This window comes from Aythya ferina, assembly GCF_964211825.1.
Source record: "Aythya ferina genome assembly, chromosome: 3".
NCBI classification, from domain to species: domain Eukaryota; kingdom Metazoa; phylum Chordata; class Aves; order Anseriformes; family Anatidae; genus Aythya; species Aythya ferina.
In genome coordinates, this window is record NC_140298.1 from 43,197,791 (window position 1) to 43,220,783 (window position 22,993).

General features: G+C 44.5%; 1 protein-coding gene across 1 annotated transcript in view; it reads right to left on the minus strand.

Annotated features, from left to right (window-relative positions):
* The window catches only part of PGBD5 (piggyBac transposable element derived 5), a 62,705-nt gene extending 40,655 nt beyond the window's left edge, over nt 1-22,050 (minus strand). The window contains exon 1 of the mRNA XM_084513560.1: nt 21,360-22,050. Coding sequence (XP_084369686.1) covers nt 21,360-22,041 — 682 coding nt within the window. The 5' untranslated portion in view covers nt 22,042-22,050. The remainder of the gene's footprint in view (nt 1-21,359) is intronic.
* Between the last annotated feature and the right edge of the window lie 943 nt (nt 22,051-22,993).

A 22,993-nucleotide genomic window follows, 5' to 3' on the forward strand; every position in this document is an offset into this window, starting at 1 on the left:
CTTCGTGTCTGCCTGTAATAACCATAGGCACAAGAACTGTGTCAAACAGCTTCAGTGGAAGGGCACTTTCTCTTCTCTCTCCAGGGTTAAAAACGATTATTTTCCCCATAGCAGTAAAGCGATCCATGCATTGTATGCCAACTTCTATCCACCGTGAGAATGCAGAGCTAAGTCTAAAATGGTCCAAGGACAAGTGAGAAAGGACTGCCCAGGTTCGCCTGGCCCTGAACAGCTGCACACAGCAGCTCCGTGCTGACTCTGGTGGAGAGGACAGCTGCACTCCCTGGCCTCCCCCTCAGACAGCACTGAGTTACGACAAGTTAAATAAAGAATGTGTTTATTCAACAAACCAAACAGTAACATTTACACTAAGTGGTAAAATTCAGCAAAGCATTTCCTGCAATGCAAGCTGCTACATACTCCATCCAGGTTCCCACCTCATTTTCTTCAGTGTTAGAGCAAAAACCAGTGTTAGAGCAAAAGCAAAGCCTAGCATGCCAACCTAGAGTGGGTCAGGCAAAGCCATGTCCCTGCTCCCCCTGGCACGAGAAGGGCTCCTGCTCCATGTGATGGTGGCCCAGGATGGCAGTGCCAGCCAGGAGGGTGGCCTGGGGCAGCCCAAATCAGCTTTCAGTGGGGCAGCAAGAACAGGACTGGGCTGTCAAGTGGGATGGTGGAGGGCTTTGGCTGTCACTCAGCAGGTTGCTGCGTGGGAGAGGACACTGCATGAAAGCTGTTCAAGTTCTGGGCATCTTCAGGGGAACAGGCAGACAGTTCTCGTGCCCTTCCCATTGCCTGAATGTACGCTGTGCCAACAACAGCAGATCGGAAAATGAGCACATGTGAGACATGTTGTGGCAGCCTTCCACGGAAGTGAAGCTTGTTGCGGATTTAAGCCACAATGAAAAAACATTTAATTAAGGGTATTTCTTTGTTTACCATCATTTTTTAAGCCCTCAAGCTGTGGGAAGTGAAATAGAAAGACTAAAAAGCCCAGTGCAGGTAAGGCTGACACCTTTAATTATACACTTACTTTATTTCTGTGGTGAGATCCTACAACCTACCAATCAGCATCATCAACATCCAACAGAACCTCCCGAACACTGGTACAGGATCTTATGTTTAAAACTGTTAATAATAATAATAATAATAATAAAAAAAAAACAACACAAACAACAACAACAAAAAACACTTTAAAGCAGCAGAGACATGCTGAAACAGCACCAGTGTGGGCTCGTGTAATACTTTGCCCATTATTCATTTGACTGTGGGACTGAACACGCTTGTCCCTTCTCAGGGGAATTCCTGCTCCAGCAGCTTCCATGGCAATCATCCACCGCAGTTTTCTATTAACATTTTACCGTACTCAATCAGAGCAGATTCGCTGCTCCTGGCAGTCCAGCTGACACTGAGCATACCTAGCAGGTCAGAGACAACCGTCAACACACTGACTTGATGCATCATCCCTAATACAGGCTTCTGGTAGATCACTGAGCTGTACACTTCTGGTTGTAGGCGCAGCTGTGCACATTTTTCTGACATAAATCTATCTGTGCTGCTTTGTAATTACGTCAGCACAACTTCCATTACTAGCAGAGTGACCTCCATTGCTAAATCCCAGAAAGCTGATTGGGATGGCCCCATGGGGAGGACTCCACACAGGGAACCCTTGCTGATGCAATCCGTCTTCACATCTTTCTCTCCAGGGCTCCTGGTCAGTTCTGGCGCATGCTGTTCACAAATACCATCACCTGCAAGCAGCTTGCTCCTTTTCATCATGAGGTATACTTGATGCCAGGACCCTCCCTTTGTAAAGGGAGAGATTTTGTGTTTGACGAAGGGAAAATAGCCAGTATGTTTTTCATGAAAATGATCAGGACATTTAGAAAAACTAAATTAAGTAAAGGTCAACATGCAAGTGACCCATCTAATGAGATGCTGAAAGTTTTCATGTCAACCCCTGCATTTATATGCAAAACACACATATGCCTCTGGAAAATGGACCTCTCACTTTTGAACAAGTCTCATGAGGAAATTGTTTTCTGCTTTGTTCAGAAATTGATTTTTTTCAAAGTATGAATGTAAAAGAGAAAAAAAAAAAAAAGAAAAAAAGATCATTTGGAAATCCAGACAGCTCAGCACAGCATTTACAGACAACCTGTAGTTCTTTCATGCAAGAACATTCATTTCAGCACAGAACCTTCCAGTGATTCATCTCCATCCCACATGTGCTAAGGCAGCTACAGGATGGGGCTGTGAAATTGCTTTCAGCAGCTACAGCCTCTTCCTGAAGAGGAGGGAGAATAGCCATTAGGAAGCCCATTGCCCTAGAAGTGTTCAGTGCTGCTTCCCATGTGCAGAACGAAGCTCCTGCTGCTTCACCCACTTGGGAAAGGGTGACAAGGCCATGGCACAATGCTCCACCAGGCATGGAGCTGGGGCTCTTGCTGCAGCCCAGCTAGAAGAGCTCCAAAACCGGAATCTAGCCAAGGAGGCTGGTGCCAGGGGCTCTAGGGGATGGTATTCAGGCTCTTTTTCCATGCCTGCTTCCTTTGGGCTGTACCAGCCTCCCTGGGAGGGTAGTGCTCTCCATAGTAAAGTGTGCACATGCATTTCTAGCAGCTTCACAAGCTGCCCAGTCAGACATGGTTTCTCTGCTGTGCTCACCCCAAACAGGGAGGCAAAGGAAGTCTCATCACTTTAGAGACAGTAAGAATGAAATAAATCAACACTTCAGTCACTGGCACCTTTATTTGAGGACACCTCCCCTCCACCAGAGAGGACCATAATACATGTTCATTTACACAGCTGCTTTTAAATTTTGAAGTTCACCACTTTTTATTCTCTCTGTTCCACCCCAGCAGCCTAAAAAACTTTGGGACATGCAGTTATAAACCACGTGCTCCTTGCTGAGAAGGAGATCCTGTGTTAGGTTTAGGGGCACACAAAAATCTAATTATTTTCGTAGGACTACTAACTAGGAAGATGCAAGTAGAGATCATGTATCTGCAACTCTTGCTAGGGCCTACTCCTATAAACCCACAACTTCTCAGTTTCAAGAAACCAGAACATTTCTTCAGCAACAAAGTGCAAACAAAATGCAGTTGTACAAGAAGGTGGATTTCCCATTTGTTCTGCCTGTGCTGACTCCAGGGTGATGCACACCTGTTTACCAACCCCTGTGCCCCCAGGGAAGGCTTTCAGAGAGCAGCATTTGCAGAAAGCCAGAAGCACAACTCAGAGCTCAATACCACAGTGAAGTCAGAGTGGGACCTCAAAATATCAGACCCTCAGCAACACTGCACCACTCCTGCAGCCTCTCCCCAGCTACCTCGAGCAGCAGGCCTCACTGCTCAAACCAGGCCCCAGCCAGCCCCATGGCCAGCGCTGGGATGCACAGCAGCTGGGGAAAGTGGAGCAGAAGCAGGCCATGGAGGGAAGGTTTGCAGAGAATATCACGTGCTCCTCCACAGCCTTTCAGAAGAGATGGTGCTTTACTCTGGAGCCAAAGTTTGCCTCCTCAAATGCAGCCTCGCTGTTTATTCTGCCCATCAGGCAGGGAAAAGACTTGGTCATGATGCAGGCAATGCTTCCTGCTAGCCATCCGTCTCACCAGATGCAAACTCAGCACTGGAAAAGGTTCCCAGCTGACATACCTGGAAGCCAATGCATTCCTGGCTCACTAGCTTGAGAGCAAGCTTGCCCTTCCTCCTCCCTCCCTTCCACTCAATGCACTTCAACGTTACAGAAATCACCTAAAAATATGATCACAAATATACCTGGAGGTTGTCTTTTCCAGGCTTCTTGGGGACTGCCAACATAGTCAATAGATGCTGAAAGACCTGTAGGACTTAATCACAGTAAGAACATACCTCAGCTTATAAAAGAACAAAGTAGCTTGTATCTCTCGCTTCAGACCTAGCAGCAACACAGATTTCATACAGCTGACTTTCAAAGAACTTCATGTGCTCACATCCAAAAAAGCCATAGGTGATGAATGCTGGGTCATATTTTGTAGTGGGATGGAAGACAAGACAAAGCCAATAAATTTTTCTGCTGTATAAAAAACAGGCTCAGACATTGGTTCCTTAAAATCTGCAGGTAATTATGCAGGATGCACCTGCAAGGTAAATTTAAATTAGTATCATGGGAACAACCACTGCAAAATATATCCTTCTGTTCATAAAGTGCCAAGCACTTTACACTGAGGATTCCTATAGAGGCTTCTGGGCATTATTAAAACAGAAATAACAACTTCCTGTTCTGTAACCACAGATTAGGACATTGATAGCTTGAGACCTCAGTAACTGAAGGTTCACACTTACTAGCTGCGTTCTTCCTGTTATATTCAGTTAGAATTTGCTGCCTTTTTTTTTGTTGTTGTTGTTGTTTGTTTTTTTTAATGTTCCCCCCCTTTTTTTTTTAAGCATTGCTTAAACATACGGAAGTGCACAGAAGTGTACAGTCTTCACACTGGGGTTCAAAACAGATGTTTGGATTAATATCCCAGACCTTAATCCTCTAGAATTTGGAAAAATCTTAGTCTGGAACAAAAGCCTGTGACAGGTTAGAGGCCACAGACAAAGTCAATGTCATGTGTAAGGTGATACTTTAACTACATAGGAGTAAGGAAGTTCCTGAATGTGTGTTTTTACTCTGTAAACCCTGGCCCCCCTACTCCATCCTGCACACTGTCACCTGGGAAAATTAATTTTCTTAAAGGAAAAAAAACCATAAGCTTCTGTTTCCATATGAGGCTAGTTTATGATACAACAAAAAGGAGTATGTTTACTCAGTGACAAATAACTGGAAAAGTTCCCATTAAACAAGGGCTTTGAATTGTGACTACCACCCAAGTGGTGCTTCCCTTCCAACCTGCCTGCCCACCAAGCCAGAGCAAATATTTTCCTGAGTCAAGGAACTGGGAGTCAGCCTCCCTGAATGCTTCCCTCTGCTACTGACAGGCTGTGCTATCTCAACTTAATCATATCATCCCTGCTTCTGGTTTACCATGCCTCAGGCTGGCACTGGGCTTTGTGTCCTGTTTTCTTTTGTTCCCTTCTGCAGATTCCCAGCCCTCCCTGCCTGCTTGCTGCTATCTGACCCTGACCTTCTCCAGACTCCAGTCCTCTGCTGCTTTCCTTTCCCATCCTCCTGCATTTTTGAGACTGACATACCTTTTCCCTGTTCTCTTGACATTTCACTTAAGTGATGAGATGAGTGAGGTTTATGTTAGTATGAATTCTTTAAGCATGCAACCACAGTTTCAGAGCACTGCTCCAGAGCACTGCCCCTTGTGAACTAAGAGTACTGACGTCTGCAGTCATACGATCACACGTTGCTTTTCTACTAATCCCTTTCTGGCAAGGAGTATCTAGTTATCAGGTAAGCAGCAATCAAATACCAGAACAACATATGATGGAGGTCTGCAGCTGGAGACTTCTCTCTTTCATTTTGAAGACAGTGCAACATTACATGGAAATGCTGAAAGCTGTATTCTGTCTCATCTCCTGCAGTCCCTTGGTACCTCAGCCACTCAACATAAAGAGGCATTCAAAATCTAAAGCATGGACTCAGGTTCTGATGGCTTAAAAACAAACCACCAAAAGGGTTAACTACATATTTCTGCAAGTGAGCAAAGGCAGAAATGTGTTCCTCTGCATAGCCCATCCACCTGCCCCACCAAATCAATGTGATTTCATGGCAGACGTGACAAATCACATAGAGCTGCTGTTGCAAATCCCTATATTCTCCTTGGCCAGTCCTTGTTGGCAAGGAAATGCCCAAGACCTGTGTGAGGACTCCTCCTCAGTGCCACATCAATATTTACCTAGCACCACATTTCCTATGAGGTATACTCAATTCTCTAGCTGCCCCACAGCTTCCACTTAAATAACAAACGGCTGAAGGTTATCCAAGGAAGCCTCCGCTCTCACACAGCAAAAGTCATCTCTTCATTGTGACTGACATCCAGGCTTCTCTGCCTCTGTAGAGCTGCCTTTTCTATGAAGCCAAGATGTCCCTCCATGCCCTCACTGAGGCACTGCCTCAGTCAGCATTCATTTGTCACAAACCTCAGCATCAACTCAGGCCTCCTGGAGAGGTCAGCCTATGCTGCTGCTCCAGCCAGGACTGGAGAACTGCAGATTCGGTGCTGGGAACAAATATGCTCATCTGTTTCCAGACCTCCTTTCATTTTCTGATTTGCTTTTTAATCACTCTTTCAATATGGAATCCCACAGGAAAAGGGGTATCTGAAAACCTCAAGTTCTGATTGCTAAGTCTCTCCCTGCTCTCTTGACTCTGTGTGCAGGAATAGAAAGGCAAATAAAGAAAAAGAATATCTGTCTCCACAGGGAGCTTCCTCCTTCCTAAGCCTTCCAGACTTAACTGCTAGAGCTGTTTTTGTATTGTAGACAGATTTTCTCCTTTGCATTGTCCCTCCACTTCTTCAGCCGCTTGTTGCTATATTCACAAAGGTCTCTCATTTAAACAACGTTTCTCTCCGTTCATACTTTATTTATGTTGACCGCCTCATAAAGCAAAATTAAGAAAAGTAACAGACCTGCTGTGTCTCATTCAATCCCATCAGCTTCTTCCATCATCTCTGATGTGGCTCCTTTCCTTCTCACTAACTGCGAATTGCTCTGAATCAGGAGCATTTTCCCTTCCACATCAAGAATTGATTACATTCCTCCCTCAGGGCCAGGTTCTGCTGTGTCCTAAGTGCTATAACCCCCATCGATGTTTGAGAGGAGAGAAAAAAAACAGCCTGCAGATTATTAGGAAGGCTGGGCCTGGAGTTTTTATAACCTACTGTCATCAAAATCTTAAGCCCCTTAGGAAAGCTAGAGTGTTATTTATTTGGGGAGGAGGGAGAAAGAATAGAAAAGACAGAGGAAGGAGGTGAGCATGCTGCTTTGCATCACTGCTAAATACTAGGTCTGGTAGCACTCCTGGCTGACAAAGCCAAGCCACTTGACAGAAATTCTCTCTCTGTGTCTGGTCTGAGACAGCGTATAGCAGAGCTGGACACAGATGGCCACAGCCCTGCTTGCTGGGCATTGTCTGCCTGACCTGAGATGAATGTCACATCAAGATCCTCCCATTGGCCTTACAGCAGCAGTCTCCAGTACACAGTGCCACCACCCCAGGGAGTGCACAAGACGATCCATTCTGGTGTAGGAAGAACATTTTTTGTACTGTTAATAAATAATAATAATATTTTTCATCTTTATCTCATCCTTTTTAATTTCTGTTTCTGTGCATGTTTTATAGTATATGTGATCACATATATGTACAGTAGCACATATATACATTTATAGATAAATTTACATAGATACACAGTACCTGCTCAAAACAAACCTTCTATTGATAGGGGTGCATGATCCTGACTAAGGTCACCCTCACTTCAGCAGAGCTAAGTGTGTGCTTGAATCCTACCAGCTCCAGGAAGGCTGGATCTACCAGTGGGTTTTACACCAGTATAACCAGTATGCTTTCAAATGGAGTCCTTTCCCTTTGTCCTGGCTAGAAAACTGTTTTTCTTGTAAAAAGAGAGCAATGGTATCAACCAAGTACTTTTGCATTGGTATAACAGCTTCCGTGTTAGTACAGCAACATGCTAAAAGCAGACTATGTCATTAAAGCGGTATCACATAGATATACACGGAAAGCTTGGATTTACACATGTGCTTAAATGCTTCCCTGGATTCAAAGCATAATGCACTTTATTAACATCCCTTGACACTTCTTGACTTCTAATTTGCATCACTCACAAATCAGAAGGACGTTTAACAGCCTTGTGTTTTTCTTTAGTGGAAATAAATTTCCAAAGCACACACTCATTGTGCAGTCAGCCATTCAACTTATTAATCCTATAAGCAAGACTGCGCCTGCAATATGCATACTGTTAGGAAAGAGACTTTTTATGGTAGAAAGACATTTCCCTCCTCTAGTCATTGGTGCAGCCTCATCATCCTCCCTTCAGGGCCCTGAAACTGTCACTCAGTAGACTCTGATCACTCTCCTCAAACCTTGACAAGCAAATTACAACCCATGTATTCTTCAGGGAACACAGGTTTTTCCTTCTGATCACAGGTCTTAATGTTAGTTTTTACCACTTATACACAGGTCTGATACCAAAGCAATTACTGCTTTAAGCATTTAGAGTGCTGATTAAAAGCTAGTTAAATGCCATTTTTAAGGAGCAATCCAGTCATACAACTTGCTGTTGAATTTTACGCATGCAACGATGTCAGGCTTTTAAGCTCCTCATATAGTCAAAGCAAACAGGCTGTGCTTTTTGATAAACACCCAAAGGGATCTCTAGATGCCTTACAAAAGAAAAAAAAATCATTTAAATGGCCAACTCCCTAATATACTACAAGAGAGTAGGCAGAACAACTTCATGGTTGAGGTTGCTTCACTTAACCTGTGATTGCTCTTAAATCCACCTCCCATAGGCATACACACAACTGAGTTTTATCCATCACGAGGGAACAGGGCCAAGGAAGATGACAAGAAAAAGCCTATAGTTTTTTCATGCTGGGGATTAGGTAAAGGCAAGCAAAGTCTTCTTTGCAGAAAAGGGGAGACTTGTGTCTGTGCACACTTAAAGCTTTTTACTCCGGAAGAAATATAAAAGCTGGATTGAGGGTACAGAAAGGCAGATGTTTCACATAATTTTTCTTTAGAGTGGAATACATGACAATGCATAAGGCTGGCAATATGAGCATGTGACTGCTGTTTTACAGGAAGCTCCAGAGTTGCACCGAAAGCTTTTTACTTACTTATAAGAAGCAGGTAGAGCTGCTTCATAGAGCCAAACTGCTTTTCCATGGTGATTATTCATTTGGCCCGTGTTTATCTTTGTTGTGTTTCACTTTAATTATCTTGACAGTTTTGATCAATTCCTGCTGATCAGCTGAAGAGTGAAACGAGGCATGGTCTGGATGTGGGTTTGCTCTTCCACACAGAGCTATTTTACCAAGTGCTTTGGCAGTACCGCCAGCAGTGCAGTCTTCACTCTCACATTGCATGCTTCTGCTTGATTGTTTTTACCTTTTTTTCCAAATAACCCATGCAAGGGTGATATTCCTGAAGAAGTAGGTCTGCATTTCAAAGCAAAAATCAATCTTATGAAAAAGAATTCAGAGGTACAGTTAGGGAGTTAACTGACAACATCTCCTTTGGGGTCTTTCAGGCTCTAATGCAGCAGAGACCCTTTTAACCAGATACTTAATTCTAACCTATAGTGTTTAACTTCTTCTTGGGCTCTGGCCCAACACTACACTGAAGTGAATGTTTGTGAGATTAAGTATGTTTCTGGTAGCCCAGTGTTGCTCTAAGCAAATGTGTTAGTGCCAAAGAACAATAGTGTCAAGTGGCGGAGTCAGTAACAAAAAAAAAAAAAAAAAAAAAGGAATAGCTATAAAAGAATGAGTAGTAAAAAGTATAGCAGAGCCCTTGAAGACACAGCAAAAGGTAAATTTACAGACACTGCTTAGGAATGACTTAGTTTTTTCTTGAGTTTAAGCTTGATTACTCTCTTTCCCTAAGTTAGGGACAATAGCTGACTACACCACTGGTCACAGAAAGCAAAACTTTCGTCACTCCTTACTTTAGCAAGCATTCATGGTCCATCAGTATGAGTATCTAGGATACAAAACAGTGAGTTCTGTTAGTCTCGAGTAAAGAGGAAAACAATAGACACTAAAACTTCTTATGGAAACATTATTAAACATGTTATCACTTATTTTTGACTACATCTTCCTGCCTCTAGGCTGGAGGTTGATGTAAGGCTGTCTAAGGTAACTGTAAGCAGGGGAAGAACTGGACATAAGAGACCCAATCCCCACCACCACCCACAGGACACGGGAGGAGATGGAAAAATATTCTTTAATTCTTCAATGCAAGGAATTTGGCCTATCACTTAGTGAATTAGCCTCTACACTTCTATAACTATCCAAACAGAAGGTTGATTAATCATGGTATAACCAAACCCACAGATAACCACCACTCCTATCAGATCCACAACAAATTTTGTTGAGCTGCACGACATTCCTTCCAGCTTTTTGATGCTCTGAGCTTGATGTTGTGGTGGGTGTGACAGTTGTTCACATACGACATCTCCCACACACTCCGATCTGGAACATCAGCTGGAGCGGGTGTGGGTGAGCAGCGTGGTGGAGGGGCATCTGGCCATCACTTTGGTATGTTAGAAGTACCAACTGTCTTCTCTATGTGATGCTGAACACAAGAACAGGCATAGCCTGGTTTCACATGGCCTTGTCTCTTAACATCAACTAGCTTTTTCATAGCAGGAGATGTTGTTAGACCCTACGGGCTCTTCTCACTACAAGTTTTGTCTAATGAGGATTGAATTTGGGCAAGCCATCTCTCAGCAGGAGCACTTCAGAGGGCTCTAGCCCCCATCACCTCTATTTTCATAGAAGGTAGGTAAGAACTCAGTATCTGGAAGACATTTACCATCTCCCACAGGAATGGCACATTGGACAGAGCAAAAAAATCACAAAAAGCTTGACTTACTAAGAAACAAAATTTCAACAGTGAACTCCTGCCCCAGACTACCTGCAATTTTAACACAAACAGTGGAGACCTGGTGTCCAGCAGAGCTCAGAAGAATAAAAAAGGAAGTTTATAATGGCTACGCATATGATGTTAAAACGTGAAGTATTAGTAGGATCTATATTAAGATGTAGGAGAAGTGGTCGTTTTTGTGATGGCAAAGGGTTCTAGGAAGCGAAACAATTTGAGAAACTAAATGCTGTAGCAGAGAAGAGCAGGTTAGGAAAAGGTTACAATACAGATTAAAAGGATTCACTAGAAATGGAAAGCTTCAAAGTAAAGTTTTGAACAGCTTTTGTTATACTTGTTTCTCGCTCCTTTTCTGATTAAAGTATTGTGCTAAAGCATTCTCCCTTTAGCTGCCCATTTCAGCTTGAAAAGAAAGAATACCATTTCTCATTTATCTTTGAAAGAAAGCTGACATTAGAACAATTGACAGCACACTGCTTAACATCAAGCCACTCCAGGTCAACACACAGACCCCTTCTCTCCCTTTTAAGTCAGCCTTTCAGCAAAAGGCCTACAGAAAAGGCATCGTTTGTATTTTAACATTTGACTCACTCGACTTCTATATCTGCCCATAAAATGCTATCAAATGGTTCTACTTCAGCATATAATACAAATAGCTGCTTTTAGAAAGAACCTAATGCTCATTTAGTTTCTTTGCATTGATTCAGGGAGTGACAGCCAACACTCAAAAGAACAGAAAAAGTTAAAAATTGATACCATCTCAAAAACAGTATTACCAGTATCAAGTCCATTTCATATTCCTTGAACAATTTCATATTTGGTGCCCAGTTTTACAGTACCAATTCAAAAATATCCACAGCTGAATATTTTAGACCCACCATCTGTCCCAGAAAGCAAGTCACTTTCAAATTTGTGCTTACAGAGCTCTAAGTGGCTTGTATTTACTCCAGTCTAGTGGAATTGTAGAATGAGGTACTTCTGGCTACAGTCCTATAGCTCCTAATCAGAAACAGCTGTGCCTTGCACAGAACAAGCCAAAAGGTTCTTTTGCAAAGTAAAATTAAGAGGAAAGTGATAAAGAAGGAAGCAAGGTCAATACAATTTTCAGGACACAGATTCGTGATAACCTAGGAGTGATTCAGTTGTTGAGGCAAAGATTTTGCCTTAGTTTTCAGGCCAACTAATGAGGCTCATAAGAGAATAAGTTTCCAAGTCTGAGGACAAGATGCTAGGAGCTGCAATACCTGTGGCAGGGACAAAGACGTAATTCATATGTTACAGTTTAGTACACATTTTTGTTTCTATTCCTCAACTACTCAGAGAACCATAACAAGAACCTAAGTGAATCCAAGTTCAAGGTAACAGCCTCAGCTGAAAAAAAACAAGTACTTTCCAAGAAAAAGTAGAGACCTGGTGACTTTAAGCTTGTTACTCTGATCTCAATATTTCTCTGAAGACTGAATAGATTTTATAGGAAAGAATAAACACAGACAAATGCAGAGCAGGATGAATTATGCAGCTGCATTATAGACAAGTCACCCTATAATCATACTTGAGATAAATATCAGGAAAAAGAGAAGACCCAAGTGCCAACGGTATTCCTTGCAAGATGAAACAGTTTTGAGTTTTGCAAAGTTCACAAAAAAAAAAAAAAAAAAAAAGGAAAGAACCAGCCTTCTGATCCCCAACCTGTAGACTGGAGAAATATGGGGCAGACATTGCACTGTCCTGGCCTGTCAAGACGGCTGTTACTGCAGATGACTGGACCAGGGATTTAGTCAGGCCTATTCCAGACCTGTGGCTGTCTTCCTCCACAGATCCATCCTCACACTGTACAGCAGTCTGTTGCAGCATCATACTGTTTGAGGGTTTCTATCATAACTGATTTAGTTCTCCATCAATTCAACTTAAGCCCCTTATTCCTTTTATTCAATTTCCATAGCAGATAAGGCAGATAATACCCTTTCCTACAATAGTCTTTACTTATCCTCATGGCCACTTAGCTTAAAAACAGGATTCTGAAATGTGGTCCAGTTGGTAGATTCTCTCCTTCTCAGTCTTTTCTCTTCATATTTGACTATTTGCTTCTCACCTGGGGTGGTGACCTGGACTACCTCTCCTAAATAGCACGCCAGACTCATCACAAATCTTGTACACTCTTCTGTTTAAATAGCTGAGGAGGATGTTTGCCTTTTCACAACAACATGACGCTGAGTCACATTCATCTTGTGCTCAGCTTCAGTCTTCTGTTCCTTTTCTACCTAAACACTACTATTTCTTCCCCTCCATTTTCCATTTCCACTGTTTATCGCTGTTGCCCTCACACTACGTGTTTCTCTCTTGCACTGTACCCTTTTACTCCCCAGGATTATTTCAGGTTGTCAAAAACCATGTGAATTCTGAGCTTGTCCTCTAGTGTACACGGAATCCCTCCCAACTTTTGTCTTATCTAAAAGTTTAATGTAAAAAGTTGGTAAGTCTGCCTCAATTAAGGAAGTCAGCTTCAAATTCTCAGTAAAGAAGAAAAAAATATTCTTCCATCAGAACATTTAAGCTTTTGCCAGATCCTCATATAGCACGTTTTTGGAGATACTCAGCCAGACCTTATCAAATTCAAATGGAGAGAGAAACAGACAGCTGCAGTAACAACAATTTTAGAGAGAATAAAATCTAGTCCACAACAGATATCTATTTGGTCAGCAGTTTCTGCATCTGCTCCTTAACCCCCCCCCCCAGGAAAATTCAGTCCCTGCAAGAAACTGTTTGTTGTAATAAATAGCTGTAATATGTTGTAATAAACTCAGAGCAGAGATGGCTCCTGCCTCAAGAAGTTACCCTTGATTCAGTGTATGAAGCAAGGAGGCAAGTCTGATGAAGAACACAATGACAGCTGTGGGTCTCCTCAAGGCTCGGTTAGATAGCTCCTAAGCACACACAAGCACTCCTGGCACCAAAACCACCACGAGCTGATACCTTCTTTCACAGCTGTGATGCCCAAGAAATGGGGAAAAGCCTTTGGCTTAAGAAAATCTTCTCATTCAGTGATCCATTAAGTTATACAGTACTTTGAAAGACTAAATAGGAATTTATATCCACACATATGCTAATATCCATCACGCAACATACCCAGCAAGACATATGTAAGAGCATCTCAGACATGTCAAGACCAGCTCAGGACCCTCTTGACCCAAACTGAAGGCAGTTTTTGCCAGGCCACTGCAGCAAGGGAAGTTGTAAGATCTACCAGCCTGCCTTCTGGGGAAGGCTGACAACCTCTTGCCTTGCAATACCACTCCAGTAAAACTGTTCTGCCAGTACCAGGGCAGAATAATTAACCCTAGATGCCCACACCAAATGCCATAAGCCATATGCATAAAAGCAAACGTGAGTTTGAGGAATTTTTCAGGGAATGAACTGACAAAATTACCACTGTCCAAGCTCTATATGAGCAGGGTACATCCTGCAAGCAGACAGCACTATCACAGCAGTGGGAATAGCTACACACCCAGTTACATACCCTAGACTGCACACCTGCAAGTGCTACCCACCAGGAAGTTAGCCAACACCTATCTTTCAAAAAACAGAGATAACTATATGCACTGGATACTCAGACTTTCCACAGCAGTGAATTTCATAAGTAACTTAGAGAAAGATACTCTTATTTCTTACTCCAATTTAATCTATTTCACGCACACCCACCTCTCTGCCATATGTAATCACAGATGAGTCATGGTTATAGCAGCATCTGCTTTTAGTCTTCTGTGGTTTTTCCCCCCCACTAGAAATAATGTTTGTACCCACTGTTGGGCTCACTGTCTTTTAGCTCAGTCCAGTAATGTTCCCGTCCAAGACAACTACTTTCCCCTACCTGTACATACATATGATACTCTTTGCTTCAGTGTCTTCTATCTGGCCTTCTCTAACATGATTTTTGCATCTTCACAGTGCAACAAATCAACCACACTTCAGTTTGCCCAGTTCTCAGTCACACAGCTACAGCTTTGTGTTGCTGGCTGAACAGAAGCTGCTTGTGTTTGTTCTTTATTCTTCTTATAGTTTGTCAGTACAAGTCATGTCCAAGATAGCAAAACCGAAAGCAGGTTTTCTATCAGGAGTCAATAATACCAGTCATCTTCACAGAAAACCAGGGGAGATAATCTGGAAGTACATATACAGGGCCCACACAAACGAAGGAACCTTCCAAACACATTTCCCTGCAGTCCCTCATCCTCAGAGCTCTGGCTTCATTTTTAAAAGGACCCACTCAGTTATGGGTCCATTCATTTTCAGGTAGAGCCAGTGACTGATTAAGACCCTGGTCTTTAAGAGCTTGGATCACCTCTGGAAAGGATGCCTTGCCACAGGAAAGCAAGATGTCAAATGTTGGTATTCTCACACATTTGTCCTAGTCATATATTACTTTGGAGTCCATCTGTTCTATTTTCCAATAGCATGCAGAATTTTTGGCAGTATTAGGAAAGGTGAAGTATTTTAGGGTTACATTCCTCTGATGTCTAGATAAGATGGATAGCTGTATCCAGCATTACCTTCCCTTTGGGAACCACCTTGTATTTCCAAACCACTCAATCCATCTGCTCCAAAATTCTGGAAGACAAGCATGGGACAAAAACTAATTAAAACATCAACATGAACAAGCACACCTAAGATAAATTTCCAGCTCCTTCTAATAGCATCCAGGACAGCTTCTTGTGACCCAGCATCCTATACCAAATTAGCAAGTCGACTCAGCTATTAGCATTCTCAGACTCAGGAGGGAAAGGTTAATTTGCTCTCCAGGTTGACTTGGAGGTATGCAGACAAGGAAAATGTTTGCTTCACTGTTATTGGGGTGTTGACAAATGAATGCAAGTTATTTGTAGGAACTTATCTACTTCTTTGAAATGACCCCATAAATAGCTGCAAAGGGAAAAGACTCATTTGATGCACTACCAGATCTACAGAGAAATCATATTTACTCCATGAAGTCTAGGCAGTGTCTATGGAGAAGACCTTGATCTGCACAGCTTTGAGACATGAAGGTCAATAGTACTTATCAAAATTAGTTCTCTGTATAAAAGCAGAGAATAGTTTTTTTCTGTGAAGTTTATCAGCGGTTTGTTATTCACAAAATACATGTTCAAAAGCAGAGCTATGGGCAAAAGGAAAGGAATGCAGCTAAGTTGCTCTAAATTTTAGAATTAACAAGGCTGTCAAGCACTTGTATTGCTTCAGTGATGATGGAAGCAGGAAAGTGTGCTCTAAAACTATGTGAAAAGCATATTTACGTTTCCTAAGAGGTATGAAATATTAAGCCTTTGCATAATTCACATATTTAGCAAAACATCAGACCTTTAAGTCATCCTATAAACGATGTACACTACCACTTTGCATATCTTTGTGATGTATTCATTACAATATGTAACAGCATCACAAAACATCTAGGAAGATATAAATAATTTCTACTTAGAATGCAAGAACAGCTTATACAGATACGCCATTTTCCCAGTATTTTCCATCGCTTAGCAAGTCAAAAGTGGCTAATTCTGGTGACAGAAGTAAGCAAGAACAAGTCACAGCAGAGACTTTATTTACTTAGAGAGAATTTGACCTAGATATTTCTGAAACAGAATCTTCCATAAGCAATTAAGTAGCTCTCATAGGTTTACTTATATGCCTGGACTCATTAAGTATTAACCTCAATCTAATAAGACTAAAGCCTTCAGATTCGGTTCAAGGCTTGAACCAAGAACTTTTCCCATCTGCTGGAAAGCTGGCTTCTCATCTGCCTTTCCAAACAAGTTCTCTCTTCTTCATAATAACAATGAAGAAAATCCAATCATGTCTGAATTCTTATCAATGACATATAAAGAAACACTTGCGAATGAACAAAAGAAAAAACTTTTACTGGGAGGGTGGTCACACACTTGAACAAGTTGCCCAGAGAGGTTGGAGGCTCCTGTCTTTGGGAACATTCAGAACCCATTTGCATATAGCCCTGCACAACCCGCTCTAGCTGACCATGGTTTGCACAGTAGGTGTCAGACTAGATGGTCTCCAGAGCTCCCTTCCAACCTCAACTGCTCTGTGATTCTCTGGGCTCTTCACTTACTAAATTGGCTTGGACAATTCTCCCATTTACCTCTTACTACTAGTTAACCCAAAAATCATGCAAACTTTTCATGCAAGTTTTGGAACATTTAAGTTCCAATTTTCATATTACAGACTCAAAAAAGCAAACTGCCTCTCCACTATATGCTTTGGAAGTATTTCTACTACTGTACATGACACTTGAAGTAGCGATCTGGCCTAATGCAATGTAATACCCTGTTAATTAGGCAGAGCTGCTGAAATATACATATTTAAATTTGAAGAGACGTCTGTGAAACAGATCACTCAGCTAGACTGCTGGAAAAAAAAAAACACTACCACTCACAAACCAAATACTAGAGAGTGTTTTATGCAGAAGCCGTTGCAGACAAAGCTATATCTGGTTAGCTCCCAGAAGGTGTGGCTGGCTCCCTGCTTCAATGTAAAGCTGTGCCTTCCTTCCCTGACAGCAGCTGAAACATGCTACCATCCTGCATGCGGGCTCATTTCATCTGCCAGGTAATGCACCCTTGCTTGTGCAGAAGATTATCTTTCATGTACCAGTCATGATGGAATAAATGATGGTTTCCCATAACCTGGTCTTTTTGGCAAAAGAGTACTCTCATAAAAAGTATATTAAAAATTACTTTAAATATTAATTTAAACCTCTTCAAGGAAAGCCTGATTGCTAGACATGCTCTATGCAACTTTTCCTTGAGCGCATGCTGTTCTCCTGAAGCATGCTCTCCAAATACGGTAACTTGCAGCACATTTTGTGTTTGACAGAAATACCCTGAAGTCCATAAAAAGGTGGTTATGCTCTCCAAATGCAACCTGTTGAGCAGAAGCTCTCACGCTTTCAGCAAGGAACATTCTTAACATTTCGTTCTTGGGTCTAGGCCTAAGAACAGACCTGTGAGAACACAGAAATGAAGAAAAACAGTGGCACTAATTGTGTGTAACTTTGGGAACTTCAATTTTTTTTTTTTTTTTTGTGCTCAGGCTTCCCTGCTATTGCTGCCACCCTAAAACATGATCCCTAAAAGCAGGAGGGCTTTCACATCTGGGATCCAATTTTCTGGTCACTGAACCACATCAATATAAGCAGCATTGGGCTCTAGGAAGAGAATAGCAGCTACCCCAAATTAGGAACACCAAGCTGCAGCAGTGCCAGGATATTTGCACCGCCTAAGACCCTCCCCAAAGAAAGACCAAGGCCAATAGTTCCTTGCTTTATACAACATTTCCTGAGCAGATTACTGAGCTAACAGAGGAAAGCACTACCCAGAGCCACCCAACTGTTTCAGGAAATAGCACAACAATTAAAAGAAGTTTGAGGCAGGAGCAACCAGAAATCAAGACTTCGTATTGAGTTACTAGCACTTGCTAGACTGTCTTTAATAATAGCTGCTTTCTCTACTTTTCAATTCCACGTTCCCCATCCTAGCAGCAATTTGTTCCCTTATTCTTTCTGCACTTCCACCATTAGCTCTTTCTTGCCCTCAGAGGAAGAGAAGCCAGAGAAGCTCCTAGCTATGCCTCCTTGCAGACTTGAAGTCCTGTCTGGCCAGAGGTCAGGCCTCCTCTCCCAGAAGATTCTCTTTGTAGGTCCATTTCCCAACAGACCCCTTCTACCTTCCCGTCACAGTGAGGCTTGGAGAGGATAGGAAGTTCTCCCTTTAAGAGCACGAGAAGGGAGATGCCAAAATCGGCCTGGATCCAACATTTGATCATGGATGTCATCACCCTTTCAAACACACATATTGACCCACCCGCAGACCTGCTGGAGCCAGGCACTCTTTCCTTTCTCAAGGGAAAGAAAGCATTTAAACACCTGCCTCCAAGATCTCCTATCCACCACAAATCCCAGTACTTCAGAACTCACTTTACTGCTTTGATATCTGTGACAGGCACTCAAGCTGCCTTGTTTCCTCAACCTATTTTAATCAGAACTGCATAGTGCCACTAGTTACCAGTTTGAAAGCCGGGGCATCAAAATACATCTTGTTTTCTTCTCAGCAACTAAAGAAAATGATTTTGCAGAACAGCTTAACTGGAAATAACACCAACAACCAGCAAACCATCTGTTTTAACCTCAGTGTTAGAGTTAATAGCTATTTTGGACTTGCACAAAGGAAGTCAGATAAAGCTATTCGTGTTTTTGTTATTTCTTTCCCAGGGACTCTAAGCACCCATTATTTTCATTAAAGGTAACAGAAACAACAGTAACTGCAGATGCCTGAAAAGAGGCAGAAAACAAAACTCAGGGACACAAACAACATTAATTCAGTGTTGTGCAGTGATACCAGTCACTTCTGTCCTGACACCTGAAGTTGATCCAGACCCTTCCCTGCCTGGCAGCACCTGCCCCATGGGCAAGGCAGGCTTCACCATGAACACACAGTGGCTGACTACAGATTGAGGCTGTCCTGTACCACCTCACACTGCCAGCAGCAGCAGCTGGGCCTATACTGTGTTTCTGAGATGAAGCGTCAGTTAGCCTGATAATGCTAGGGACTATTTCTAGGTATGAATAAGACATCGGGCTGGGAAGGGAGAGACACTACTAAGTAATTTGTTTCTTAAAACAGAAAAAAGGGAAGCAATAGGATTTTCTACTTCTATCTAAAAAGACCACAAGAGTATTGTAAGTGGCTCTTCTTCATTTTCTTGATAGCTTTAGCTCATTCTTATTAATTATCTTAAACCTTTTTCTCTTCCACATCCTCCCTTTCTTAAAGGGGCTGTCTTCCAAACCAAACAGCTTGACACTAGTTTGAGCCTAGTCAGCTTGACACTAGTTGGAGCCTAGTCTGAGTCAAAAATTTATTTCCAGCACTGACGTAGCTGAAGCATCAAAAGATCTCAGTCTACAAAGACTCTTCCAGCATCAGATGATGTCAGGTGCTTGCCACTAGGATACTTCTGTTGAGATTTCAACCAGAAGATCACATTCTGAAGTTTTAGTTTTTATTCTGATTTCAATTCTCAGTCTCATGAAAAACTCTTCCTTTCAAGCTCAGAACCTGGAAATGGAGGATTCTTTCATCCAACAATTTTTAACTGAGAGAATGGTTTTGTTAGTGCTGCGTGCCTGCTCCTGCATTTCTTACTTATATGTTTCACTACATATGACCAGCAGGGACTCAAAGATGTGTTGTCACTGCAAGAGACAGCTGTCTTCACCTTGACTAGAACCTCTTCTTCAGTGGGTACAGACCCAGTCCCTTAGGTCAGAACAGTGTCTGATGAAGTGACAATGGTGCCAGTACAAGTAGATCCACGCTAAGGATATGATACATGCATGGCCTAAAAACATTTAATCTACAGACTAGAACTACAAGAGTTTAGTTGTACAATGCAGTAGTTTCTGTAGTCTGGAATTTGATCAGACAAAAAAAAAATAAAAAAAATCAGAGGGTACACGCTTCACACACATCAAAGCACTACACTATCTGAACTCCTGCCAAACCAAATCACCATGCTATGAACAGCATGTAGCATCTATCATCATCATTATGATCAACGGAATGAAAGGGCAGAAGCAACCTCTACTCTGTCTATTACTGGGAGGAAATATTCACAGCAATACCCATATGCCCTTCTCAAGAGACTTCTGCATCTATTTCTGACAACCATAGATCAGACTCTTTCATTTCAAAGGAAATTTGAATTCCAGAGTTAAGAGGTCAACTTAATTTTCTTTCCCAAACCAACAGTAAAGCACCAACACCAGTTCTATGTTACAGCGTATATTACCATAAAGTAATGACATTAAGAAATAAGCCAGCAGAGGCAGAGAAATTGAGTGATAACTGATGCTGAAATAGCACCACACCATGAAGCCTATGGTCCAGTTATCTTACATACGCTTACGAATGAGAGTCAAAACAGAGTTCTTTGAAGAGGCACATCAGCTTGGCATTTAAGTATTTTATGGTGTCTATAGACTTCTGGAGTTAGAGGGAAATGGCAACTTCTACTTGCCCATCTGTCAGTAGCATTACAGAACTCTCCGGGTTTCAGTGCTAGCTCCAACTTACTCCCCTCCATCCCATTCCTCCAATGGGTTTCTACCAGTCCCATCACACCAATTTCAGCACACTACACCAAGTGTAGCAGCACTCACCTGCATTTACCTTCTAATGAAGGAATTAAACTCTAGGAAAACAGTGAAGACGGCAACCTGAAGACTGGCAAGCCATCCATCACCTCGGTGGAGGATGGCAGCCGTCCTCGCACCCAGTTTTGTGCCGCAAACATTTTTTGACACCTGAGCTCCTCACAACTAGCGAGGTGTTTCGGCAAAGCCTTTCTGCCATGCCACCCACCCGGCTGCTCAGCCCTGCGGACAGGCACCTTGCAATGTCTCCCTGCGGACACCAGCGGGGCAACTCAGCCCTAGGGCTCTCAGCATCCCGGTGGGGTCACCCTCTCACCACTTGCAGTGGCAGGAGAGGTTCGGGCGAGGGGTGGAGGCCGGGACCCGACGAGCCGAGGGATGCCCCGAGCATCCCCCGGGGTTGGCGCTGCTTGTGACTAAGCACGCCCGCGGCCCTCAGCGGCCCCAGCAGCCGGGCTGCCCGGGGGCAGCCCCAGGAGACGGGACCCGACCCCTGCTACCCCGGGGGACCCCCATGAGGGTCCCCAACCCCCTCCCCGGGTCCTTCTCGCCGCCGCCCAGCCCCAGGCCCCCCTCTCCCACCGCCTACCGCTGCCGTCCTTGAAGCGGGGGGGCGGCACGTCTCGCAGCGACCGCGTCCAGCCCCCCTTCTGGGCGCCTTCTTCCTCCTCCTCCTCTTCCTCCTCCTCCATGGGGCCGGGGCCGCCCGGCATCGTCCCCCCCCCGCCTCCAGCCTGCCGCTGCCGCCGCCGCTCCGCCGGCCTGGGTGCTCGGCGCCGGGCCGCCCTGCCCCGCGGGGACTGCCCCCCGCCTTCCTCCTCCTCCTCCTCTTCCTCGCCGCCGTCCTCATCGTCCTGGGAGGAGGCGGCGGAGCGGGAGTCGGCCGAGGTGCTGTAGAAGGGGTTGCCGCTGCTGTCCTGGCCCGACTCCCCGAAGACGTCGTCGGAGATCTGCAGGCTCTCGTAGCGGGAGCGGGCGGCCTCCAGCAGCGACAGCGCCTTCCTGCGCGCCGCCCCGCCGCCGCCGCCGCCCTCCGCCATCATCTCGGCCGCCGCCAGCAGCCGCCCGCGCTCCCCTCGGCCCGGCTCGGCCGGGTCCTGCGGCCGCAGGCAGCAGCCCAGCAGCTGCAGGGGCTCGGGCACGGCGGAGGGCAAGCAGCGAGCGGGGGCAGCCCCGCCACTGCTACCACTGCCACCACCGCCGCCGCCGCCACCGAGCCCTGCCTCCCGCTCCCGCCCGCACCACCCGCCCCTGTGCGTGTGCAGGGACATGGGGGGAAGGAGCCAGCTCAACATCTCCAAGTACCACATCCAGCCAATTACCGCGGCACTCCGCGCACGGGAGGTGGGGTTATATGGGCCAGCGCCGGCCGCCCACGGGCCGCCCCGCCGCCCGCCGCCGCTCCGCCCATTTAAAACCACAGCGCCGGGCTCGGGGCTGCCGCCGCCGCTGCGCCGCGCCGCCAGAAGGGGGGGATCCCCATCATCCCCATCATCCCCATCATCCCCATCATCCCCATCATCCCCATCATCCCCATCATCCCCATCCCCATCCTCCCCATCCCCATATCCCCATTCACCATCCCCATCCCCATATCCCCATCCATCATCCCCATATCCTCATCCACCATCCCCATCCCCATATCCTCATCCATCATCCCCATATCTCCATCCACCATCCCCATATCCCCACCCCTTCGTCCCCATCCCCACATCCCCATCCCTCACTCCCGTATCCCCATCCCCGTCCCCGCCCCCTCCCGCCCCGTCCCGGAGCTGTCCGCTCGCCCGCGGTGCTGAAGGCGGCCCCAGCACCCGTGGCTGACCCTAAAAGCACGGTGGTGGCGAGGCATCAGCGAGGGAAGGGCTGTGCCGGTTAAACACGGCTCCCGAGGGCAACCTAAGGGTTTGTTAAAGCAGCCGAAGTGTCTGGTTATGCACAAGTCAGAACGGTGTGTCTGATGTTAGGGTAATGTTTGAAATCCCCAATCAAGGTTTATTATCATTACTATTGGCTTCCCGCTGTGCTGGTTACTGTACAAACGCTCATTAAGAAGACAGTCCCTGCCTTCCCTCTCGCCGACAGCCCACCCTTTCGCAGCACTGCTCTCAAAATAAACATCCATTGGATTCTGTGGAATGGTTGCGTTCAACTGGGGTGGAGGACACACACATATAATTTGCATTTTTTGATGCAATTCTTTGGTGTAGGTTATTCAGAAAA